Source organism: Strigops habroptila, chromosome 4, assembly GCF_004027225.2.
Source record: "Strigops habroptila isolate Jane chromosome 4, bStrHab1.2.pri, whole genome shotgun sequence".
NCBI lineage: Eukaryota > Metazoa > Chordata > Aves > Psittaciformes > Psittacidae > Strigops > Strigops habroptila.
In genome coordinates, this window is record NC_046358.1 from 53,301,090 (window position 1) to 53,328,324 (window position 27,235).

The 27,235-nt window shown below is 38.1% G+C and overlaps 1 protein-coding gene across 1 annotated transcript in view; it reads left to right on the forward strand.

Moving 5' to 3' along the window:
* Positions 1–27,235, forward strand: part of ABCC8 (ATP binding cassette subfamily C member 8) — a 74,920-nt gene that overhangs the window by 46,348 nt on the left and 1,337 nt on the right. The window contains exons 19-38 of the mRNA XM_030483801.1: positions 679–777; positions 1,643–1,727; positions 2,992–3,072; positions 4,930–5,067; positions 7,492–7,617; positions 8,312–8,411; positions 9,023–9,270; positions 10,248–10,408; positions 11,534–11,603; positions 12,294–12,451; positions 13,671–13,763; positions 17,438–17,540; positions 18,937–19,050; positions 19,669–19,789; positions 19,949–20,079; positions 20,648–20,726; positions 21,655–21,763; positions 23,400–23,503; positions 24,312–24,445; positions 25,779–25,841. Coding sequence (XP_030339661.1) covers positions 679–777; positions 1,643–1,727; positions 2,992–3,072; positions 4,930–5,067; positions 7,492–7,617; positions 8,312–8,411; positions 9,023–9,270; positions 10,248–10,408; positions 11,534–11,603; positions 12,294–12,451; positions 13,671–13,763; positions 17,438–17,540; positions 18,937–19,050; positions 19,669–19,789; positions 19,949–20,079; positions 20,648–20,726; positions 21,655–21,763; positions 23,400–23,503; positions 24,312–24,445; positions 25,779–25,841 — 2,317 coding nt within the window. The remainder of the gene's footprint in view (positions 1–678; positions 778–1,642; positions 1,728–2,991; positions 3,073–4,929; positions 5,068–7,491; positions 7,618–8,311; positions 8,412–9,022; positions 9,271–10,247; positions 10,409–11,533; positions 11,604–12,293; positions 12,452–13,670; positions 13,764–17,437; positions 17,541–18,936; positions 19,051–19,668; positions 19,790–19,948; positions 20,080–20,647; positions 20,727–21,654; positions 21,764–23,399; positions 23,504–24,311; positions 24,446–25,778; positions 25,842–27,235) is intronic.

The window sequence follows — 27,235 nt, forward strand, 5'->3', positions numbered from 1 at the left end:
CTTGTTGTTACCATACCTCACAAGTTGGCTCTTCTGCTGGTGCATTATGGGAGCAGTTCCACTGGGGGAAAAATTTAGCAAATATGTGTTGTCTGTGTTTTCTTATCTTGTCTTTACAGACATAGAAACATTCTAAACATGGCTACTCATTCACGTTATAACTTGAGTTCTCGACTTAGAATGTGGAAAATAAATGTGTTGGGGGTGGGGGGGGATTGTCTTTGTGAAAGTTTGGAGTTGTTATTTTTTTTTTAAACACCTTAAAAATATTTTTTTAGAAATACACTCCTGAAGTGTGTGGCCTAACTCTGCTACATATTCTTTTATTACACTATCCAAACAGCTCGGATTCAGTTCTTGGTAATTTTCTTCCTGCCATCTGCACTACTCAAGAGGCAGCCTTACTGAGCTAGCCTCTCCAAACCTCACCTCACAGCAGAAAAAGAGGGAACAAACTGAAATTCAGTTAGGTGGACAATTTCAGTATTCTGGTGGAAATTTAACATCTTACGTATTTCCTTGATGGGAGAGCTGTTGGCTGTCCTAAAGAAAATATATAAAAGACAGCATTTTTTGAAAACTTACTACTAGTTTCTTCCTTTAGAAGCAAATGGTTTCAAAAAATGCCTACAGCACTGGTAAGCTGGGAACTCTCTTCTGTTGTTTTTTTTTTTCCAGGAAAAGAGGCTCAGTAGCATATGCATCACAGAAGCCTTGGTTGCTCAATGCTACGGTGGAAGAGAATATCACATTTGAAAGCCCTTTTAACAAGCAGAGGTACCAGGTTCCAGCACTGTTACATGCTTTACTCCCCTTTTCCCTAAGTAATGGAGTTGCATAGGCCTTAAGTCACATGTGGGTCCCCAGCTCCCTCTAGTAACAAAGTACTGCGCCTGCCTGAACATGGCAAAAGACCTAGAGTTCTGCGTGGTCCGCCTTTGACTGTGTTTTTTTTCCTGGACGCAAGGGACAGAGTTCAGTCTCACTTGAACTGTAGAAGTGTTTTCATTTTAAAGAACCATGTTCATTTAGCATGCAGTATTCTCTTCTTACACCTAATTGACTAGTTTAACTGCATTAGAAGGACATTAGCTGTTTGGGAGTGGGAATATTGTTTATTACAATTTCAGTGTTTGGTACATCGTGAAGGATTAATAAGCTGCCTTTTTATTCAGTATAAATGCCCACCAAACATTCTAAAAGGTTTAAAAGTTAATTGCTGGTATTCCATTCCACCACCACTACCAAGGGAAGTGAGGAAGTGGTTGGCTATGTAATTCACATCCTACATACATATTTTTTTTTCTGTCATCCTTGGATATTGAAACAAGAAACAAAGGCCCTGGACATGCAAAAAGTTAACAATATCTATATACCATGGAAGAAGTTGTGCTTGTTTTGCCTGGTTTTAACTGTTAAATATTTTGAATTGGGAAGTTGATCTAAGATGCTATGTCTTGGTTGAAATATTGTTAGTTTATCAGTGATTGAAAGAGATCCCATTAGAACAATTAGAGGCTAACAAACATGTTTTCCACTGTGTGATTTTTCCAGCTGGTTAAGTTTTGTTCTTCTGCAGGTAGGAAATGTGCTTCTTTAGCAGTATCTGTGCAGATTTTGCATTACATTTTTGTTTCCACAGGTACAAAGCAGTAATTGATGCTTGTTCCCTCCAGCCTGATATTGACATTCTCCCTCATGGAGACCAAACCCAGATTGGAGAGAGGGTCAGTAAACAGCTACAGGCTTCTATTTTTGTTTTAAATATATAGAGAGGGTTTTATTATTTTCTTGTGTTCTAAAAATCTTACTGGTTATTTGGCAACAAAGGTAATCTTTTAGTTAAGTGTACATTTGGATCATTAGTCTGAAAGCTCATTGCTCAGTAAACATGTCATTTGTGTGAGATGAAATGATTTAAATGTGCTGCTATCAGAATGTTTGACTAATTCTGTGGCCGCTATCTCTGATATCCTGACTTCACAGTGCATTTTTTGGTTTCTTTATGAGTAACATAAAAATAAATAATTCCTAGGTCTTTAGAAGCCCCTTCATTTAAAAAAGGGCAGGCATTTAATCCACAGCAAACTAAGCTTTATCACATCAGGAAGGATTAAGGAGTGACAAGAAAGGAAATAGAAGTCACAGATTTGTGAACAATTTACTCTGGCATATTCTGGCGCTGTCACAAACAAACACCACCCCCACTACCCCCAAAACACAACAAACCACCCCACACAAAGATGTATTTAAGGATACTTCTCTGTACCTAATCTCCACACTGGCTACTATGTTAATTTTAAATGGATTAGTTCCTAACCCAATTCATTGTGTAGCCAAACAAATGTTTTTTGACAGGAGGAGGGAAGTGAAGGGGAGGGAGAAGGTGGGGTAGATTCTTTTGGCAGCAGTAGTGGCTTATGAGAGCTTAATGTGTTTGTGAAACTGCAGGTGGGTCACAGGAAAGGTAAGTAACTCAGAGCAGGGTGGTAGCAGGGGAGTAAGGGCTGAGAACAAGTACAATAGCAACCAGGTAGTATTCACCTCAGCATGGTCTGACCTCACAGCTAGCAATTACTGATTACAGAAAATAATGGAGCTGATCTATATGACAGATATATATAATCTATAGAATTATAAAAATAAAGAAAAAACAGAACATAGCCAGACTCCTAAGGCTAACTTTTGAATAGAAGTTTAGTTTAAACTGCCTGCAGAATATCTATGCCACCTACACTGTTATGTCATTACAAACCATTAAACATTTCCTGTCCCTCTGGTATGTATGGAGTACAACTCCAGACAGAGTGCTCCGGCTTTTCTAACAATTTGTGTGCTGTGTTCCCAGCTGAAATGCAGGCCCACAGTTTTGAAAAATTCCTCTGAGTTTCTTTGTCCAGAAAGTCCTCTGTGGATAATCCAATCAGAATATGAATATTTAGTTGATATTTTTCATAACTGTCTGATTGTTTTTCTCCTACTTATTTCCAGGGTATTAATCTGTCTGGAGGGCAGCGCCAACGCATCAGTGTGGCAAGAGCACTTTACCAGCAGACAAATGTTGTGTTCCTGGTGAGTAGGTGCCATTATGTTTATGCTCCAAACAGAAGCACAAGATGCAAGCATTTAGAGTATTTTATGGCTAACACACACTGAACATTGTGCTTCACTGAGCTAAGCCAAATGTACACTGCTTATTTTATATCCGTTGTTAGATAGCCTGCAGGTAAGAAGCATTTTTTAAATGCTGCAGACAGACAGATAGGTATAAGGATACAAATTGAAATGCTGATGCTTCCCCTCTTAGTCTATTGAAATTTCTTTTTGACCTTTGTGTTTATCTTTGGTACTTAGAAATTCAATACTTGTCTGTATTAATGAAATTCCTAAGCTGTCTCAGGCCTAAAATTAATGTTGTCCTCTGTCTGCGGTGTTTTCTTCCTGCAACAAACTAAGTCTTTCCACCCTGAACTGCTTGTTGTCCTAACTTCAACAGAAGTTCTATGGAAAAAGGAGTGAGAACAGGCTCACATGTCAGACTAGACCTGTAGCATGAACTGATTTTTTTATCAGGTGTGTTGTAATGAATACATCATTATAATCTTCCATGGTGAGTGCCACCTTTATCAACAGCCTCTCCTGACTCCACAGTGCAACATCATGTTCTGTGAATTGGCTTTTACAGTCCCCAGCAGTGCAGCATTACACACGACATGGCTGTGTACTAGCTCAGGGCTCAGAATGATGTTTAGGTCTGTACCAGATCAGAAAAGTGCAGCAGTAAAGCTGACAACGTACTTTCTGGCTTAGTAAGCACAGTGCACAAACAGTTGCGCACACTTTTTTGAAAGTAAATTCTGTATCATGGTCAGAAGTTGCAAAAGCGTTATTTAAGTGCTCTATTTATGATGTTCTGATTTATTAGTGTTTCAGTGGTCATATATATCTTACTGTTCATTTCAGGTATTTTTGGATTTGTAGATGCATGAAAGCAATGATATTAAATTATCTAATTCAGTCACAATATAAGTTGTTGAAAAATCAAAGGGAATAAAAGTTCAAGAGGATTTTCTAAAGCCCTCACCTCTTTGCTTATACATCTTCCTATCCAACTGATGGCAATGACATCACTCAGAAAGCAGGATTAATTCAAATTCAACCCTACTTTATCAGCAAACATCTAGAGAACAGAAAAAAAATCTCATTTTTAAGAAATCCTGGAGTGTAATATAATAGTATGAAATAATAATATTAAGTAAATTCTAGCATCACTTGTGCAAGCAGAAATAATAGATTTGCAATTCTGTATAAATAGGATTAGGTAAACAAGTCCCTCAAACAGATTAGTTTGTCTAAATTAATTGCATATAATTCATATTTTCAATAAAATAATCTAGGTCATAAATCAAGCATCCAAGCAGAGTCATTAAAATGATCAATATTTCTCCTTTTGTGTTTCTTCATTAATAGAGTTTTGATTTATGGGTTAAAAAAAAAAAATCAGAAGGCAATTGCATACAAGGGAAATAAAAATGTGCTTTTTCACTGCCCCTGGAGCAATTTTGTAAGATATGCCATAGACACATATTGCTGCATTGTTTTGAGGCCAACAGAAGCATTGTACTGCAGTTATGTAGGCTACAAAACACGTCTGTTGAGAGGAGCAGTTCCCTGAAAGCCTCAGGAAATCAGAGTGTTCAGACAGCTGCTGTTACCCTATGTCTGAGCACTCACTGCAAAAAGACAGTTCAAGGTTGTTGTTATGTAGTTAAAGAAAACCATTCCTCAGAACAATTTTGATCTTCTGATGGCCCCTTTTGATTGTCTGTATTGATGTAACTGGTTTTACTGATATTAAAAATTTCCCAGTTTCCATAAATCTTTTTTAGAGTGCTAGCTCCAAAAGCTGATCTCTTTTCCTTGTGGCAGGATGATCCATTTTCTGCACTGGATATCCACCTCAGTGACCATCTCATGCAAGAAGGGATCCTGAAAATGCTACGGGAAGACAAGCGGACCATCGTGCTAGTAACACATAAGCTGCAGTACTTACCCCATGCTGACTGGGTAAGGCAGCTCTTCCTGACTTTTCTGAGGAGGCAAGAATGTGGCACTAGTATGTCTTGCTACAAACAAGGCTTTCACTTCATCTGTCCACCAAGCACTAGTTTAATGAGAAGAGACATAATAAAGATCTTTCGAAAATTAGCCAGTGAGTCTGGGTACCATAATTTTGGGATTCCCATCTTAGAACACCTAAATAGGATGGATTTTCATAGAGCTGATACTTACTGTTTTCATTGAAGCAGGCTACATTTAAAATATATTGAATATCCAAACTATCAGTTATATTGGAAAATATAGCTCTTTTTTTAACCTCAGAACAGTGAAACATTTGAGTAACATTTGCCACTGCTTGGGCTGTTACTAGGAATTTTCTGTGCTGTCACAGAAAAAAGTGTGTTTATGGATATTGAGGTGCATGGAAATATAAGGAAGAAACTATTTCTTTGAGATTACTACTGTATCAAGAATGTCCTTACCCTTTGTATGTTGGCAAAATTTTAAGAAATGTGTAGTATTCCATTGTTTTGTTAGGGTCCTTTTAGTATATCTTGTAGTTTGCAGGGAAAAAGAAAAAAAAGAAGGTATGCTTTCTGTAACAGTTTGCAACTGTAGTTATCAAAGATGAGGCAAATCATTTAGGATAAGGAGGTTTGTTTTTTTGGAATTTTTTGAGGGGGAAGGGGTTCATTGATTCACACTGACCTTGCATCTAATTCTCCTATAGTTATCCAGCTATAACATCTTAGGTCTTCTTGCCCATGTTGATTGATGACCCCAGTTATGCCTCCTAGCAGGACTTCTTTCTCATTTGCATGTTGCGCAGACTACAGCAGCAGTTAGTCTGTCTCAGGAAATAATCATATTTCAGCTGCTTCCTGTTCTTCATGCTGGCTTGCTGTAAAGTTGCAGATAGACATTTATCTTGTTCTGATCGTGTTTTTGGCAGACAGCATTTCTCCTTTTTAGTGTCTGCTGTGACCTTGTCCCTCAGTTGTACACCTTTACAAATTGCTACTGTTGTCAACGCAGTTCTGGTTTTCCAGTTAATGTCTTTCAGGATACAGGAGTTTTCTGTATCCTCTTCCCCTCCCTATGAGGTCCATCTTGGCCTTCTCTTCTTCAATGTTATACGTTTCCTTTTTTTTAAATATACACATCTATGGCCTTGTATCAATATAATCTTTTTTTATTTTCTTTATGAATGTCAGACCCATTTCTAGATGTTTGTGTTTTATGAGATGTCTATGAGAATTATTTTATTTTTATTACCTTCTAATTGGGTTTCAGTAATGTTCTATGAAATATACTGTTCCAAACAGCCTGTAGGACAGGCAGATTTGTATTAATTAAGTTTATAATTTGAAATATTTATTAAGAAATAATTCATTTTTTCCCCTAAGCACAGCTCTTGTTAAGCTTTAGCAAGTCTTACCCAATGGAGTGCAGCAGGAATTTTTGTTTTATTTTATTTTGGAATTTGAAATAAAAATATAATTTGAAGGATATGTGATGGGCCTCCTAAATCTTCGTAGCAAAACTCTGAGAAGAATTCAAGTCCAGTCCACTTACAAGTTTCCTGAATAAACTGACCACAGCAAGATCCTTGATTGCTTTATTTTTCCCTTTCCTCTGGTGTAAATCCTTAGCAATAAGTGGGATAGATTACTTCCCCCACCCCCTGCCCACGGAAATTTCTGAGTTTCCAGGGACAGAGAAAAATAAACACTGCATTAACTATTTTCTGATGATGTCATGTGGATTTACAATCCACACGCCTCATTTTCCAATTCTTGTCAGATGTAAAGTGAAGGTAGTTAGACTGTATCTATAATATAGTTACACTGATATAAACTTGGAAACCACACCCTTCAGACTTTGTCTTGCATATATAGTTTGGTTTTTTCCAAACTGTGTCCACTATTTATGCTGTTAAAAGCTTTAGGGATTCAAATTCCCTAGCTTTTCCTTATCAGGTCCATTAGATCAAACAGACAGTGGAGCCAGCATGCTCACATCTAATTGCCTGAATGAGGGCAAAGCATGCTGCACACAGTGTGTTGCTAATAGCCTTTTCCTTTTAGGAGGTAAGAGAACTCTAAAATCTTGTTAATGACTAGTATTTAGGAAGAGTAATGCGCTCTCCTGTCTACTGATGGGGACCCCATTCTTCTTTCTTACTTTAAAGCAGCCTTCCTTTCTGAAAGCGTGAAGTGCAGGATGTTTCTGGTTTTGCAGGATCTTGAGTAAAAGGGATTGACTTGAGTCAAGTGATTACGCCACTATCTTTTTAGAAAACAAATTTACTGACAGAAATATTCTTTATTTTAGAGAAGAGAAAATTCTGTCCAGGTACAGAAACATAACTTTAAAATAAATAGAGATACATGACCATTTATCTCACCACTTGTGTTTCTAACTTCTTAGATAATTGCAATGAAAGATGGTACCATCCAGAGAGAAGGAACACTCAAGGACATTCAGAAATCGGAGACTGAGCTCTTTGAACACTGGAAGACATTAATGAATCGACAAGACCAAGAGCTGGAGAAGGTTTTTGATGGGCAGGGAAATCAACATTTTCAAAAAATTAGACTTCTTTTTTTTTTCCTTAGGTTGAAAGCATTAGCAAGGATTGACATGCTGTGTTTGATTTCTGACTTAATATGAATGTGGTATTACTATTACAATTATTATTATTTATCTATTAAGAGAAATTCCTTCACCTGGACATCTCATACCTCTTTGAAACTGTTGCCTCTGATCCATTCTTGATAGGAAGCCCTATCAAAATATTATCATCTAAGAATATTAAATTGGACCATTTTAGGAAAAATACTGGTAGCATGCAATAGTGAAAACTGCTTCTATAAATATGCCTGAATTTACTCATTGCATTGGGTATAAGTTTTTCAGATGTGCCTATATCAAGCTTAACTTGTTTTGTCTTTAATACTGTAACACAGGAAGAATGAGATATTAATCTTAGTTCTTATTAATTCAGGGATATCTGTCCAAGTTAAGATTCAAGAGGGTTGGGATTGACAACCTGAAATTAATGTCAGATATCTAATTTATGTCATCTGGTTTTATCCAGAGATAGCAAATCCATCACTTACGACTGCCTGCTGTAAGACTCTCACTTTTATTTTTCACTGATATTCTGTTTAGAAACAAATTTTGTCACAGCTGGCAATTTTTCTTATTAATTCTCTGGTTGAAAACACATGAACTGTCCTTTTTTTAGGAGACTATTATCGAGACAAAAACTGTTTTGGAAAGAACAAATCTCCGAAGGACTATGTATTCCCGTGAAGCTCTGCTGAAAGATGATGAAGAGGATGAAGGTAAAAGGCCACCCTTTGAGCCCAGTGCCACTACATCACTGTTTCACAGTTAAATTATATTAGCATGAATTAACATAATTCAGACTGGCAAGAGAATAATAATTTTTCAGATTGGTCACAATTCATAAGAGTGCTATTTCCATTTCTATTACCTCTGGACTACAGTGATTTCAAGCATTCAGAAGTCATAGCTTCCACCAAACTTTTGAGGTATTTTTCTTACACTTGAACATGATTTGATAGTGAAAGAGAAATAATACTGAGTAATTCATGCTAGGTGAGCTTCAAACCTGTCAACAGCTAAGCACGCTTGTTTCAGGTTTTACATAGGAAAAAACTGCAGTTCATTTTTACCAAGCTAATACTTCTGAATTGCAAAAACATGGCTGAAGACACTGACCACCAAGTGGTGCAAAGTTTTTTTGCACCTTTTTAGCATGCATTACTACTATAATAGACTAATATGTGCATGCCTGTACAGGTAATTTCACCTTAAAGCCACTCTTCATCCTCTGTGATAAGCCCTGTTTTGTAGCTGCCACTTGCCAACTCCTATGAAAAGTGTGTACAAGGAAGTCAGTGTGGCCATACTTTTTTCTTGCATTTTGCAGAAGAAGTAACAGAAAGTGATGATGAAGACAACCTGTCTTCAGTGCTGCATCAGAGAGCAAAGATGCCCTGGAGAGCCTGTGGCAAGTACCTCAGCGCCGCAGGCATCCTCCTTCTGCCACTTCTAGTCCTGTCCCAGCTGCTCAAGCACACAGTAATGGTGGCCATCGACTACTGCCTGGCACGCTGGACCTCAGACGCCATTTCTGGGAAGATAGAGATAGAGCTGAAAAACTGCTCTCACTGTGAGGTATGCAATGCCTCATTCACCTTCCTCTTATGATTTAACTGGTGGTGATCTCCCACTGTCAATCTCTACTCCAAGATTTGTATGCAGTGTGCTATATTTTTAGTAATAGAGCCACTCCAAACTATTTTGAAGGTTAATGCATTTTCGGGTGCACAGTGCAGTAAAACTAACAGTTCAGGTTTGTGCGTTATTCTCCTTTTGCTAGATTTATTGTATTTTCGTCGTCTACCTCATATGCCTAAACCTGGTCTCCAAAGTGATTTTGATATCATAGTTCTTTTTTCTTTTTCCTGTACTGTTACATTGTCACTGTAAGTAGGGCTTTCTGATTTTGTAACATAGGGGAAACATTTATTTTTTTATTATGAGAATGCTTTTTCAGTTGATTTTCATGTGATATTATGCATGAAATGCACAGTGTTACCTAGCAGGGTACCCTGTATCAAGCAGTAGTGGAGAGATTTTGCTAGAACTGGGATTGTTTTCTTTATCGGGATTTAATGCCTACAAATAATTCACATTAATGTTTGGGAGGTGCATGTATGACTTCACTGGAGTCAAAACATCAGAAGATGTTTTACTGATGCTGGGGTTTGATATTAAATTAGTATTTCAAAATAAAAACTAATCTATTTGCTTCTATTAAGAAATAGACCAAAACAACAAAGCCATAATAACTGTTTTAAAGATTTTTTTTTTTTTTTATTCAGATGAAATTATCAAATGTATCTTTTCAGAGCTTGAAGTACTATTTTGTAATTTAAGATTTCTGAAGAATTCCTTATTTTCATGCAAATGCTCCTCTCCCCACAGGATAATAAATAATAACAAAATGGTTGAAAATCATTGGAAGTTTAATTTAGGGAGAATAAAGAATTTACCCCTTACATTTTTTCAGTCCTGTGTTTGTGTGCTTACAGTGTCTTTAAAACATAATTTACAGTGAATCATTTTGTTACTCTTTCTTTGTTTCTTAGGATTTCAACCATTCTCCATATTCAAAAGTTTTCAGCATTCTCTGCTGTCTTGGGATTGTATTATGTCTTGTCACATCAATAGCAGTGGAGTGGACTGGCTTGAAAGTCACCAAAAAGCTACACTCTTCTTTACTAAATAAAATTATTTTGGCTCCAATGAGGTATTCCTCTGACTGTAATACAAATTATATTATAGTCATTTTGTGTTCCTTATGTTGAGGCAGTCTTCTAAGCACAGTTTTTATTAAGAAGTAACTATGAATCACTTTTTTTTAATGCACCATTGAAAATCACCAGATATCAAGCTACTGAGCAATTTCTGACAGTGGTACCCAGGCTGCTCAAGTTCCTAGACACTAGTCTCATGCTTCTCCTGCCTGACTGTGACTTCAGAGATTTACTTCCTTGCATGTTTATTCTCTTTGCATTTTTTAATTAGGGAGAAATTACAATTATTGATCAGTATGTTGTACAGTTCATTCATTGCATGGATCATAATCTTAAGCACTGGAAATATTTACTGACAAGCAGAAATTGTGGAAAATTTGAAAGATAATGAGCTTAGATGAGTTTCATTACAGGCATCATTAGAGTCCACAGGGATGCACAGATACCAATAAAGGCCTTTGTTGTCCTGCATAAGTTTTCTTTCTAACACATGACAGTAAAATTGTAGCTTGATTCGAACCTGCAGCTGTTACTGAACATTAGGGAAAATACCTTCTTATTTTTAAGCTAACCATATTTGACCCAGAAATCATGGAGAAATAGTATACAGGGAAAAACTCAGATTTTTTTTAAAACCTTCTGGTTTGGGGATAGAAGTAGACTTCAGGTTCAACGTGGGCTATGGAACAGTTAACAACAGCAGAGCAATAACGAAGTTTGCATTTTGCATACATAAACGCCTTTTAATATAAAATTTCAAGTTGTTAGCTATGCATTTCTACTCCCAGAAAAATACCAGCCTTTTCAACTTAACTTCATTTGCATTGAAGAGGTCTCAAATTACAATATGAAAGGATATTTTTTTTAAACGTAATCATGTGATTTGCATAGCTTAGGCAGTAGAGGGAGCTGAGTTGGGTTGCTGCTGTTGGGTTACATTCAAGACTGCCATTTTATTGGAAAGCCATGGTTACCGGGAAAAATGAGGAACTTGTCTGTGATATAGTGCCTAGCTTAAGGAGCAGGGGGGTATGGGGGTATGGGAAGAAAAGAAAACAAACAAACAAAATATTCTAGTATCAATATGGTGAATTTTCCCATTCCTTGTCTTGTTCTAGGTTTTTTGAAACAACACCTCTGGGAAGTATATTGAACAGATTTTCAGCTGACTGCAATACCATTGATCAGGTACTGAATAAATATATTCACGCTCCAAAGTTATACTATCTTTCCCTGTCTGAAAGATGGGATTTTAATTTATTATAGACCCATTTAGATGAAGTTTATTGATGATGTATAATTTTGACTATTACATCAATTGGATTCATGATTTTCTAGGTTCAGAATGAATTCTTCATCTTAAAAGCATGTTGATTTTAAGATTATTTGATTTAGATGCTCTGTATAGAAAAGGGAGGTGAAATTAGATCAATAGTGATATCCCCAAATTAAGAGGATCTACTTTTTTTAAAAGTGGGTAAACACATTCACTTGACACATATGAGCAAATGAAATGGGACAAAAACAAATACTGTTGCCCAAAGTAGAAATGACTGAAATTCAAATCATCAGTGTTTACACCAGACAGCCCTGCCAGTTCATAGGATTGATGCAGACACTAAAATCATCTGTTGCATCCTATCTGTAATCCTCTGACATGAGGATTGTAGTCCACAGTGCAGACATGTGAAGCATCCCCGCAGAAATCCCTTCAGAACTTCCGAAACCCAGAAGTCAATTCAAAAGCAGACCTGTATACTTAGCACTTCAAACCCTCTAAATTGTTTGCATTGTGTAAGTGGGAGAAAGGAAAGTGAAATAATGCTGTTTAAAACTTGATATATTATGGAAGATTCTGTGTGGTTATTCTTTATGCAGCACATTCCAGCTACCCTGGAGTGCTTGAGTCGTTCCACTTTGCTGTGTGTATCTGCTCTTGCTGTCATCTCATATGTCACACCAATGTTTCTCATTGCCCTGGTTCCCCTTGCGATCATGTGTTACTTCATCCAGAAGTACTTCCGAGTCGCATCACGGTAAGAGCATAAACTAGTATCATACTGGAAATAGATACATCTTCTGCAAAGTATGATGCCATTGTGGAACTGCAGTGCTAGGGAACTTCATGTTTAAATTTGGTACTGCAAAAGCATGGGCCCTGTCTGAAAGTGAGCAAAATCCACTATAGTGAAAATGTGTCATTTTATAAGTGCCTTTGCAGCTCTGCTGCAGAACTTGTAAGAGGCAAGAGCAGAGTCTTTGTCCATGGTCAAAGTTTCTTAGAGTTCACAGGACACAAATCAACTGGATTCTGTCTTCACCAAGGGATGCATGCTGGGCACATCCGAGAAAATGTGGGGACAGAACAAGGAAACTAATGTCTGCCTACCCAGATGGAAGTGGAAATCTGTAAAGCCAGGGAGAGGCTGGAGAATGCGGCATAACCATGGTGGTACTGCTGCCCATTAGGGATCCAGCATGCATGAGCATCCTGTCTTGGTTTGGGTGCCTTTCAGTTTTCACAAGTTGAAAAACTTTAGCCATATTTGTGATTTCTCTCCTTCTGAGGTCATACAGCTTCCCCCCTGGTGGCACTCAAGAAGCATTTGTGGCAATGCTGCATTTGTGCCTTCATGTATGCATGGACTGAGAGGGAGTCCACAACCAATCTACTTCCTGCTGGAAGGAACTGAGACTAAATAGAATTTCACCACACATGTGTTTCCACTGATTTGATGACTGAACATGAAATTCAGAAGCACAACCTAATGATGAGTGAAGGCTCTCATTTACTCTCCTGAGTGTATGAGTTATACTGTTAGTTCAGTGAGAGATTGAGCTGTCATCTGGGGATGGAGTGGGAGAGAGAGGAAGTTGCATTTTGCCTTCAGCTTAACCCAAGCTCTTATTTGCATTATCCCATTAAACTTATGTTCAGCATAGATTCAGAATGGTGTTTAAATGAATAAACAATTGAGTATAAGAAAGAAGAATATAGGAGAAATGTGGGAAAGCAGTGAACGAGAAGACCTATTCAGAACTCCAGCACTGTCTGTATTCCAATGGTAAAAGAAAAATCCTCCCTGGGTCTTTGTTCCCTGCTCAGAGACATGCGGCACTGCTTTGCAATCTATCTAAACCTTAGGTATATAATTAATGTGATGATATTCCCTTTCACTCCCTGGGTCTGTTTCAAGAGAATAACTGCACAACAGAACTGGCTTTTTACAAAATTCATTTCATAATCGTCTCCAGGGACCTGCAGCAGCTGGATGACAGCACTCAGCTACCATTACTCTCCCATTTTTCAGAGACTGTTGAAGGTCTTACCACCATCCGAGCCTTCAGGTATAGTATTTTAAGAAACATACATTATCTTGCTTTTGAATATTTGTCTCTGGTTCCATTCTACAATTGTGCAGTTATAAGTAATTGTTATTCGGATCACCTGAAAAATCCAGAGTCCCTGAAACACTGGTCAAGGGGAACTCCAAAACACTGAAGAACTTTTTAAGCGTTTTGCATGTGAAGGAGTTACTATAGAAAAACAGGTTAATGTATGTCAGCTGCCCATGGTAACTGTCCACAGACTTGCATGCAGCCTGAAAAAAACACTTGTGGGCAAAATGTGATTTAAGAAGCTAAATTAGCTTGCAATTACCACAGCATGAGGTGTGGCAGACTGTGCGCTTGGACAGTTTCCATGGAACAACTAATATGCACTAACTTGTTACAGCAGGGTAATTTGTGTATGAGCTGATGTCCTGGTAAGATAAACTACATGCTAGTGACTTCAGAGGATATAATAGCACCCTAAGTTATTTTTCAGATTGCTAGCTAAAAATGTGGTTGTTCATACTGATTCTGAAAATACACAACCTGGAAACAAAGTCTTTTGTTACCTGTTTTGATTCATGTTTCCATCCTTATAAGCTCACAGGAGAGCAGCCCAGGAATACCTGATGACGTGCCTGGGTCATGTGCCTGTGTTACAAAAAAGGCAGTCACACTGATACTAGTAGAGGTACCAGTGAAACTACCGCTCAGCTTACCAGCTGCTTTCCCTGCACAAGTGCTATTCTAGTCTTTTCCCAGTCAACTCAAATGTGGTCAAGTGTCTTCCACACCCTTCTCATCTAGATGTCTACACATTTTGTCAGTTAATTATTACTGTTACCATTCTGTCTTTGAAATGGTAGTGCTTATTCCTCATAGCCTGTAAATTTAATTTTATAATAGAAGTTATGCACAAAATAAACTTGTCCGTAAACTATTCTAAATAGGATAAAAATGGCTCAGTGAAAGAACAACCAGTTTAAGAGTTTGATTCTTTTTGACTGAAGGTCAAAAGAGTGGTAGGACAGCATAGTATTTTTCATTATTAATTACTGTTACTGGATATTTAATGTAAGTGCCAGCAGTGTTCTCTAGTTTGTAGCTATGTCTATGTTCAGTTTTAAGGAAAATCAATTTCTTATTGTTGCTTTTCTCATTTACCCCTATATTCTTCTACTTCAAAAGGATCTTTAGAGTATTATGGCTGTACACTTTCTGGTGTTGATACAATAAATAATATTCAATGCCATCTAGCTAATATTTTCAGTCTTTTTGAGCATTCTCTCTTGATTCTTCCTGTCACCTGGAAATGAATTCCTCTGTCAAAGAATTGTGTTTGGTGCCTCCTTTTTCTTAAATCCTGCAGTAACCGATGTGTTTCTGACCCAGCCACATGCATTCAGTGAGTTCTGTATTCCATCTGCCTGCCAGCCTCCTGCATCAGCTGGTAACCTAGCTATTTTTAGGACTGTGTAGCTCTTCAGCTGCCTAACATATTAGCAGAAGTGGAGTTTAGCTTTGCTAGCTTGAGCATCCCTAAAAATAACACTAATTCAGGAATCCAGTCAATAAGTTAGGAGGTGCCAGTTGTTCCTGGAGCGTCTTTGCCCTTGGTAGCTCTCTGTACTCTGCTAACTCAGAACGGATAAGGAAAGAAATGCACAAAAATCCAGGGGGAGATCAGAAAGACAGCTACTGCTGCAGCTATAAATACACCTTCAGCAGATGCCCTGGCCTGATTTGTAGTTTGCTATCTGGCACTTCAGATAGTGTTGGTGCTAAATAATCAAAAAAATGTAAATGTGAAGGCTTCTGCAATGTCTGGTCTGTATTCTGAGAGGCCTGGCAATCTGGGGACACTTTCTGAAGAGAAATTCTGATATTTCTGCATTACTCCACCAACAGTGGTAACTTTCTGTATTCCCATTCCATGTGAATATGCACAACTGATTCACGATGCATACCTCTCATCTTCTAAGGCATATCTGTATCACATAGTACCTCATGGTATGGAGATATGAAAGTTAAATGTGGTAGAATTGGTTCCAGAAGCAGTACAGCCATCTCTGTATGGCAGGGCACTGAGGGTAATTAGACCTGAGGAGAGGCAGAGCTCACCAGCTCTGACACTATGTGACGCTAATGCTTGCTTTCAGGAACAACCATTCTAGGCTATGCAAACACACCGATGCACTAGCAGCCAGCCCAGGCCATTCTCCATTGCACACAGCAGACATGTTTCCTATGTCTTGGCACATGGCTAAGTTGTGAACAGCTAAATTACTTCCACAAAGTGGCACTTACTTCTTTTCCTCAAAAGCATAAATGGTTTATGTAAAGTCATAACTTTATTATATTGTACTCAGAAGAAGGATTAAGATACTCTGCAGTGAACAGATTTGAAAGCTTCTCTGAGCCATGTACTTCATACTTAAAACATTATTATAAGTAGAGGAGAGTAGAGGAGTTTATAAATAAGTAGTGCTTGTTGCAGCCATAATAAGCTAAAGTTTTATAAGGGGAGATTAGCAAGTTTGTTAAACTTGCTAATGTAATAAACAGAGGAAAAAAAGGCAAGCTTTGGGTACTTAAATTAGATTTTCAAGCCTTCAAGCTTCTTCTATAACTTCCCTGGAGAAGGCTTTTGTGCCAGACTTCTGTATTATTAGACAAAATTGTTGATACACTTTATTATTAGCATCACAGTAATTTACACCTATGCAAATAAATACGCCTAGGTAAAAGGGCTGACTTGCATGCTTAACAAGACCCCAGTCTGAATAGGTGGAGCAAGGAATCATTTTCCATATCTGTTGAATTCAATGCAGAAGTCATTGATGCAGCTATTCTGATGAGTGGGTGCAGATCCACTATAATAAACTGTAAACAGACCTACTTGCCATTAATCTTGTTTTGTGGCTAATTCATTTGCAGGGGGGATGATAGAACACAGTTCTCTGCAGTCTATTACTTTTTGTTGGACCATGAGCTTGGACTTCTGTTTTAAAAAGTGCTCCATTTGTTTAAGATAAGGACATATATAAAAATATGTCCAGTATGACTGGAGGTACTTTGAGTTTATACTTTATAAATTGTTACCATTTCTAGGCATTACAGTAATATAAATACTAAAACTTGAGTGTATATGATGAAGTAGAAGATAAACTGCATTCTGCAGCATGTGCATGCATGTATTATTTCTGTCATGTATGTTTTAATTTTTTTGTTTCAGATTTCTCTCTCACAATTACCATGTAATAAAATACATTTTCTAAATGTCCAGTGTGATCCAGAAGTCCCATATAGAGTTTCATCAATGCAATAGCATCCATTTACTCCTGAAGATACTGTACAAATACAGTTTGCATGGGTCTAATACAAATCTACAGATGATCTCACTCCGAACTATTAATAGGCTGATTTAGACCCTCTGTCAAACTGCCCATAAACATATAGCCCCAGAAATTAAATTTTACTATTCTTTTTTCAGTATCTGAAGCCTCTTTCTTTTTTCTTCTTGTCCTCCTCTCATCTTCCTCTCATCTCCTCTACTCTTTCCTCTTTCCTCCTTTTTTCCCATTTCTCCTCTGTCCTCTCTTCTCTCTCCTCTTTCCTTTTTTCTCCTTTCCTCCTTTTTCTCCTCTTATTTTCTTTTTTTTTTTTTTTTTTTTTTTTTTTTTTTTAAGGTATGAAGCCAAATTTCGACAGAAACTTCTTGAATACACAGATTCCAACAACATCGCTTCCCTTTTCCTTACAGCTGCCAATCGCTGGCTGGAAGTCCGCATGGCAAGTACATTATTTTTGTCCATACACAAGGTTATTTTACTTCATTCCAAGTAATCTGATGAGACATCCAACACTTCTCCAGCCTCATCTGGGTTTCAGAGCTATACCTTTACTCTTTATATTTGTATCTCTCTATCTGTAATGAACATATGCCCAACCCATCCTGGAAACTGAACATAGTATGAATTTTCCCTATAGCCTGCAGCTGTTTCTCCAAGACAAGAATAGATTTTGTAGGTCACATTGGCTTCTCTCTGTGTCAGGAGTGATCAGAGCAGGTCAAGCTGTGCCGCCAGCCAGGATGCCTTTGTACGACTGGGTTAGTCAGTGTCAGCAGGCCTTGCCTTATGGCTCCCCAGGGGCATTTCAACATCTTGGAGGCTCTCTTAATGAGCAGAAGGACATGGACAAGTCTGTGCCTTGTTTTGGGTCATCTAGAGAATACCAAAGATATTCAGGTGCCCGTTTCCTGAGAGTACTCAGTAAAGTGGCCTGAGAAATTATCTATTAAAAATAATTCCCTAAGAAGCAAATCAAGGACTTCTGTGTTGTGGATGGTGGTATTTATATCAGGCTTTGTTAGATACAGGTACTGCTGCTGTGGTAACCTGGGCTCCTTTCACATGTGCTAAGTGTATGTTAAGTCATGTTTCATGTCACACTCTATACCTCCATTTTAGACTCAATTTTAGCTGGTGCCTTTTCCTTCTTAAATTCAGATATTGAGTATGACTTAAATAAAATGTTATTACATTTTTGTATATTCAGTCCTAAACTGTTTGAAGTCCCTAAACAGTGCAAACATATATGAGTGACGATTTCCTTCCTACAGAGTTTGTTTTCTAGTCTGTTACATCATTTTACTCAGACTTGTCTGTGCGAAGTCAGATCACTAATGATTTAAATTAAATTAAATCCATCATGGGTGGACACAGTCAAACCAATAGATACATGCTGTGCAAGAACAGCTTGTTTGAATAAATACAGATGGTAGCCATTCGGCAGCAACGGCAGTGCCTCCCGGTAGTTCATCACCAGCCAAAGACACGATCTGCTCACAGGCAGGACCACATGGGCATTTCCCTCCATCCCAGGTAACAATAGCTGCACGGTTTCAGCCATCTCCATTATGTGCCTAAAATATCTGTGTTGACTTGTCCAGAAGAAGAACTCCTTCTGTTGTATACAGAAGGAGTTGTACCAGCATTTCCAAACCACACAGCCACGCTAAAGGCAACAAGAATGGGTTCCTAGGCAGGGTCTGTATGGAGTTATGTGGTGTTTTCTGCTCATATTTCAAATTGTGCAATGAGTTTGTTATTTGGTATGCAAAGTTATGAGAATGTTTTAATGATTTTTAGACTTAAAGTGATGGAGCTTATTCATATTCCTTCAGGAGTACATTGGAGCATGTGTGGTACTCATAGCAGCTGTCACTTCTATTACCAGTTGCCTGTATAATAAGCTCTCTTCAGGACTTGTAGGCTTGGGACTAACCTATGCTCTTATGGTAAGAATCTCAGGACTTTTTCTGTCTTTCCCAAACACTTTTTTTGCAATTCTTCAGGGCACAAAGATGAACAGGAAGATTGAAGGTGTCTGTACATCTATATTGGGTACTGTAACATCACTGAAACCATGTGTCAACTTCAGTTCACATGCAGTGGTTGACATATTTGAGTGTATGCTTTCTTTTAATAGATAAAATACTCAGTGTTAGTTCAAATATGTCAACAAAACATGGCCAAGTTGCATCATATTTTTTATATTGTCTTGCATTGTGAAGAATATTTTTTCAGTGCATCAATTGTGAGTATGCCCAGGTATACTAGTCTAGACTGCCAAACCTGAAGTTACCAAGATGCTATCTTTTCACCTGTGTTTACTGTTTCGCTTCCTCTTTTCTGTTGGTGTAGTTCAGATTGCCATAGAACCAAAGTATCTGTGCACTGCTGCTAGGAAATTTAGTCTTTAATCATTTTTCATGTGTACCATTTGGTTCATTCACAACTTCAGTTTAATTAAGGCTGAACAAGTGTTATTGTGGAGGAATATAAACTGCATGCTGGTCAAATGATGCAAACTACAAAAAAAACTGGAATTTAGCTGTGTATTTGCTTTACATCAGGTGTCTAACTATCTGAATTGGATGGTTCGTAACCTGGCTGATATGGAGATCCAGCTGGGTGCAGTGAAAAGAATCAATGGCCTGCTCAAAACAGAAGCTGAAAATTACGAAGGGCTCCTTTGTAAGTGCAGTTTTGTGCAGCACGCAGAAAAAGCTTGCTGAAATTTTAATGATTTGCAGTATATTACCATGAAAAACATAGTAAGTCACTTAATGAAGTGATTAATTTATTATGAGAGAGTTGAATTTTTATTTTTTTTTCCTGTACTCCTGGCTACAGCTGCCTCACAGATTCCTCAGAACTGGCCAGACAGAGGGGAGATCCAAATCCAGAACCTCAGTGTCCGATATGACAGCAACTTAAAACCCGTGCTGAAACATGTCAATGCCCACATCTCTCCAGGACAAAAGGTAAAAAACTGCAGTGATTCTGAGAAGCTCTTTAGACTAGCACATTGTAGAAATCAGAGTTGAAAAAAAAAAAACCAAAAACATACCACAGTATGTTTTGATGACTGAATTACTGATTTATTTTTTTTTTCTCTGAAAGAATACAGTGTACTGGAAAGGAGTCTGGGGGTTCGTGTGTTTAGGCATACATTAGAGCGAGAAGTTAGAACTACACACCACTTCCCAGTATCCCAGTGCCCTTCTGTCAGCACCCAGCACCAAAAGAAGCAACAGTGACTCCTTACTTTGTTAGACCTTCTTGCCATCATTCCCCTGTGGCACTCTCGTATTTATTCCCATTGTTGTCACTGTATATAGGGCTGGCCTTGATTTATCTGTAACTGCTCAGATCTCTAAAGACAAAGAGTTAACTTAAGGATTCTGTTATAGCCAGTTCAGTTTAACTGAACTGTCAGGAGGACATAAAGATCATGTGGATCAGAACAGCTCCTACACCCGCTCATCTTACATGTTGAATACAGACATTATCCATTTCCTTTCACCTGATGTTCATCTTCTTGTGTCACAGATTGGGATCTGCGGCCGAACAGGCAGCGGAAAATCCTCCTTCTCTCTAGCATTTTTCAGAATGGTTGACACCTTTGAGGGTAAGATTACACTTTTGTGAATTGATCAAGCTTAGCTCCTGGAAGTGCTTTAGTCGTCCTTTCTTTAACAACAGCAGCAGCTTTGAAGTGTGATTTTTGAATCTGCAGGACATACTCTCTGGCCTTGCTTAAATACAACATCATCTGTCACTTAACAGCTGTGCCATTCATAAGCTGGATCAATGAAAATTCTACTTGACAGAAGGAAAAGTCCAAGAGTGACAGAGGATAGCCTTTTGTGCTGTTAAACCACAACAGTAGGAGCAAAGCATGAAAAGGGAAGGTGTCCAAGTACAAGAAGGATCCTGTGCACAAGGCACAAATAGGACCCACTGAGAAAACTCAGCAACTGGGGACTGCAGTTTGGCTTGCAAATGTCCTTCCCTGTCTGTCAGTTTGGCCTGCTGCCTTGGAATTTCCTGCCATATTTCCTGCTGTGTGTGTCGTGTCCGTGTGCCTCACAGAGCACTCCTGTGCATCTCAAAAAATTTTACCCTCAGTTTCCCAGCCACATCACCCACAGGGCCCTTATGCATAGCCAGACAGTTGTACCTGGAGATAAAATTTCAAAGTGCTCTACAGTAATCTGGCTTTCTGAAACATTTATTCCCCCTGGTAACTAGTCCCTGATTGAAGTAATATCTTACCTTGTGTTTGATAGATGTTTATAATGGTAAAGCAGATAAGTAGTGTGCCTAATCTTTCATAAAATATTACAGGTATGCCTCATATTCATCCCAGCTGAGGCTTAGTCTCAAGACAAGTGTGCTTGCTGCTTAACCAAAACATGTTTCATGAATAAGGGGATATGCAATTCAAGGCCTGTTCCTGCTGTACTCTATTGCAAGCTGAAAGTGAGCCGTGTCTTTGCCAGCAGCTATGTGGCATGATAAACAGTCTAGTAGACGATCCATTTTCTTTTGAATAGGAAGGATTATCATTGATGGTATAGATATCGCTAAGCTCCCCTTACAGACGTTGAGATCCAGGCTGTCAATCATTCTCCAAGATCCTATTTTATTCAGCGGAACGATCCGGTAAGCATTAAGCACCAGCAATAAAAAGCATATAAAGAGTTATATGTCATTATATATTGTAATTATACCATATAATGACTTTTACAGAACTGCTGATAGCCAGCTGTTCAATTTCTGTCATCTCAGTTGGAGTAGGGAGGACCACTGCCTTCTGTCTTTGTTTTTTACCTATCCCTGCCATACTGCACCTTTCCAATGCCTGAGCCTGGTCAGCACGCTGTTGGCATAAGGCATCCCTGAAAGTCACTATTTATTTCTCCAGGATCGAGTAATCAGTTTATCTCACTGAGCAAATACCCATAACCACTCAGCACTTCCTGAAACACAGCACTGCACCAGCTACTAGGAAGGAGAAAAGTAACTGTTACAGCTGAAACCAGGACACTCCTCCATCTCTTTTCACCTGACTGCCCTAAAGTATGAGATGCAGACTCTCAGAAAAAATGTAGACTTGAAAAATTCACATAGAAAAAGATGAAGCAGTAAAGCAATATGAGAAGTACTGGGGGATGTTTGGGGTATTTTATCCTGGAACCTCTTATCCGTGTTGCTTTCTAGTCTTTGAGCCATTCTTTCATCTGTGAGACCAAACACCTTTCTCCTCTTCCTTCTCTGAGAGGATGATGCAGTAGAAACAGTGACAAAAGGCTCCACAGTTTCCAGCAAATGTCCTTCCCTCTCTGTGGCATTTACCTTAGAAAGGAACAGTACAATCCTCAGTGCACAGTTACATCACCTATAGTAACAGTTTCTGCATATTAGTCATTAGAGTTCACTAAAAATTATACAGGCTTTTGTGGTTTGCTGACTCCATGCTAATACAGATCTCAAGATTATCTCCTGAACCTGCCTGGAATAGAGCATGATTCATTCATGTCGGAAGATGAGGTGACTGTATGCCTTTGTTTTATTAATTAACCTATTAAAAAAAATTATTTAGGCCAGCATTGGTCACTCACAGCACGTACAGTAGGAGTAAAACATAAAGTGTTACGCATCATTGAATCTTTTATTTCCAATTATCATTCTATACTCTGAAATGAGATTCTCATTTGTTGCTATCATTTCTGGGCCCACAGCAAGCTAAAATAGCATTCATCTATTTGTAAGTCCAAGATTTGTTCAGTTGTACAAAAGACTTGCATTTCATATTTCACTATGAAGCTTGATTGTTCTGTTTAGCATTTATGTAGCAATAAAGAACGGAGAAACTGAATTTAAAAGGAGAGATGGTAGAATTTTGGCCTTTGTTAAAAAATGAATGTTAATTTAAACTCATCATATTCACAGCTCTTTTTCTCTCCAAAAGTTTTTCTAGTAAAACATGAGAATTTCTTTAGTTTATTCAGAACAAAATAAATTCTAAAACCACAAAGAGATCTGCAAACCAGGAAGTTTTTCAAATACTGCTCAACTGAGAGTCAGATTTTGATCTTAATCACATAGCTATAAATGTTGACTGACATTGCAAAATTCAGAGCATTTATACCAATGATAAATAATAAATCAGAATCAGGCCCAGATGTTGAGCACATGATTCTGATTATTTGCAGGTTTATTTCTAAGTGCACTAAAAGAAGAAATATATTGTAGAAGTTTATATTGACTGATACTCTTTAATTACACATAACTGTAGGTTTAACTTGGACCCTGAGAAGAAGTGCACTGACAGCATGCTGTGGGAAGCATTGGAAATAGCACAGCTCAAGCATGTGGTGAAAGCGCTACCTGGGGGTCTAGGTAAAAAGACTTTCTTCTTGAGAAGATTACTTCCAGTGTGCACAACATTCCTGTTTCACATTTTCTATGTATTAAAAAGGTATTTGCTGAAGAAAAAGCTTTTTAGGTTTTTGGAAGGTGACAGGAAGTGCTTGCCTGCAGGCAGAGGTGCTATATCCATCTAATTCCCCTACCAGCTGCACCTGTGGGGCAGAATCCTGCTTCTATTCAAATAAATGGTAAAATTATTATTTTATTTCAGTATGTCTTCATTATGAAGCATTCAGGTTTACGGGTCTTGTGAATTCAAATAATGTGTCAACAAGTCAGGTGTTACCTAGAATATGTTCTTTTGTATTTTCCAATAGTCATATCCAGGGAGGAAGATTTTTAAACATTAAAGGTGTGAATCATTTGGCCATGAAACAAACCAACCAACCCCCCAAAACACACACAAAAACACAAACAAAGAAAAACCTTAAAAATGGCAAGTTATACAATCTTAGGGTAAAGAAATTATGAATGCCACTTTGACAGGGGGATGCAGTAACGTAGACTGCACGTTCCAGAGAAACTCGCTCCTAAACATCCTTAGTTACTTTGATGTCTAACAGATATAAAGAATATAGTGAGACACAAGTAGTACTAGTTCTTTTGAGCAATGGAAATAAACAGGCAAAATGGGGTCACCAGGAGCTGTAGAGCTAGGATATGTTACTTTGAGAATCTTTATGCTGAAAGTGAGACATTATTATCCAAGCATATGCTCTACTCTGATCTGATCCTCTCGCACCCCCCCTAAATACTGGTTTTGTTATATCATTTCCAGATGCTATAGTCACAGAAGGGGGTGAAAACTTTAGCCAGGGCCAAAGACAGCTGTTCTGCCTAGCAAGGGCTTTTGTGCGGAAGACGAGCATCTTCATCATGGATGAAGCCACAGCATCTATTGACATGGCGACGGTGAGTTTGGACTGTTCCTCCTCTCTTGTTTTCATTGAGGGGGAGACAACCGCTAATATGTGAATAAAAAGGTTGAAAGCAATTCTATCTACTCGGTGATATGCTTACACCGTATTTAGTGCAGATGTGTTTACAAGTCCAAGATAGTTGTGAGTCATTGCTAACTAATCTAAAGAGCTTTTAAATCATTTTACTAGGGGGTTAATAGTTATTCCAGCATTGCTTACATTAGAAAAATGAAGCATGATTTTCATTGATAGTTTGATATTCTAAAATAAACAGCTTTGTAAGGTCAGCGGGGATGGTCAGTGAAAGGTAACTTGGCAAGCAGACCAGCCTGGCGGACAAGGCAAGTCAGGAATTTAGAAGGCTTGAAAGTAGAGTCAAGGAAATAAACAGAGATATAGAAAAGACATACTGGATTATTGCATTAATTGCCTGAAATTGCTAGACAGATGTTAAACCACACAGTAATAGTGCGCCAACTGGATTTTAGCCAAATGCATTCTTAGGGTTTTTTTTTTTCCTTTGTTATGTTGATATGAGAAATGTTTCAGTGTTCTTCATTCTAAGAATAAAGAATATAATTGGAGGAGTTTATTTCAACAGCTACAATTTTTAATTCTGTAAAATGTTAGTGTGGGGGTGTCAATAAGGTTGGGAATTATTGTAGGCAGCCCAGTTAAAATACATTTTTAATTGTAATGCATTTAGGATCTAGTTCCTCCCTTGAGATACATATCTAAAGAATAGGTAATAGCAGATAAAGGTATCTATGCTAGTGACATTTCTAGGCAGCTTGGTACACAACAAGGTTTCCTAAATAGCAAAGGATAAGTACTTGTTGAGTGAGAACTATGTATGTTAAGACCATCTTGAATATCATCTCCACTTTAAATATGCCAGGTACAGCATACTCTCTTGCTTATCCCTGCCACCCCTTGGTGTTAGATGTCCTCAGTGTGCTGGGACATTCCTAGACTTGCAGCAGGGTGAAGAATGCAGCACAGACGTGCCAGCATGCAGGCAGCATGGAAGCACCCTGTATTCACCTTTGCTCTCCTCACTGTAAATCTGAGGTCAGGTTGGCAGGGATTTCGGGACCAGAGCACAGCTCTCATGCACTGAAGCCCAGAGGCAGTGGGGGTGGCAGGAGCAAGCAGGGCTAACTGGAGACCAGGCTCTGACTTAGTTCTGGCATGTAGTTAATTTTTCATTTCTGCAATGTAGGATCAATAAAAGCATGGAATAATCAGTGGTTACTCTTAGTGTCTGCGTGACTACCATGTGACTTCTGTTGTTTGAAAAGCAACAAATGTTTTTGTTTACACAGGAGAACATACTCCAGAAGGTAGTCATGACTGCGTTTGCTGACCGTACTGTGGTTACAATAGCAGTAAGTACAGTCTCTGCTGCTGTTCTGATGCAAACAAGAATCAGAAATGCCACGTTAGTCAATTCCTATCAATGTTAATAAATGTGTTAATTTGGCCATTTTTATTTTTTTTAACTGTGTTATTTTAAGCTTTCTCTTCCATTTTAAACTGCTTTCTTATTTAAATACGTAACAGCTTTTATCATGGGCTGTGTGATGCTAAGTCTGATTGGGTTGTGTTTGGGGGTTTTTTGTGGTTTGTTTGGTTTTGTGTGTGGGTTTTTTGTCTGTTTTTGTTTTTTCTTCAGAGAAAGCCATATATTCCTTGTCTGTGCTCAGGAAGAATAAGAATGGAAAGAGTATAGTATTGTGCCTTTAGTATATGTGTTACTTTATCAGGATGGCAGCAATGATTGTGTTACACTGAAAGAGATCAGACAACAAAGGCAGCAAGTACAGCTGGAATGTGATATTATAGTCCCCTCCCCCGCCTGTAGACTGAATAAATGTCACAGAAGGACTGCAGCAGAGAAGAGATTTGTAGATGCCATCAGTGATTATTTTTATGGAACATCTGGCTAGGAAGACACAGAAGGAAATGCAAGAGTTGTTTTGGTACTGAAGGTGCCCAAGATCTGATTAGAAACCTTATGGGTGAAGAGTGAATAGGTAACAGGGTACATAGTATTCTAAGATTAAATATCGCTGCAAAAGTAATGCAGACCCAAAAATCTGATGCAGTTGGATTTTACATGTTAAAAGTGGAATTCTGTAAAAATGAGGGAGCTTGCTAAATACAAAACAATACAAAAAAAATGGCAGGGAAAAAAAGCTAAAAGAAGCAGTGAAGAAAACAATCTGTCAGGGATCATAGAAATTACAGAAGGATTTTATTCAAAACTCCCACAGCCAATGCATGCTATTTGTTAGGATAGAAAGAAGCTGGTGTGGCTAAACAAATAAAAAAATTATTAGAAACAAGAAGGCATTCTTGTAAAAGCTGAAGTCATAGCCAAATAAAGAAAATAGAAATTATCATAAGCTCTGGCATGTTATATGTGAAAATGCAATAAGGCAGGCCAAAAAAAAAAAGTATAAGACCAGCTTCTGGAAGCCATCAAAGCTAATAGCGAATCCATGAATCCCTGAAACACACTGGGAGCAAGAACTCAGTCAATTTGTAGGGCTATTCGATGATCAGTACATGAAAAGAATGCTCAGGAAAGATAACAGAAAAAGTATTGCAGAAAAGCTAAATTACTTATTTTCAGTATTAACTGTGGCAAAAAAATGGTGAGGTTTCTTCCTAATAATGAAATGGTAGGCTTACTAGGAAAAGGGTAGAGAAGAAAAAAGAAAACATCATACCACTGTATAAGTCTATAGTTCACACATACCTTGGATAATGCATGTAG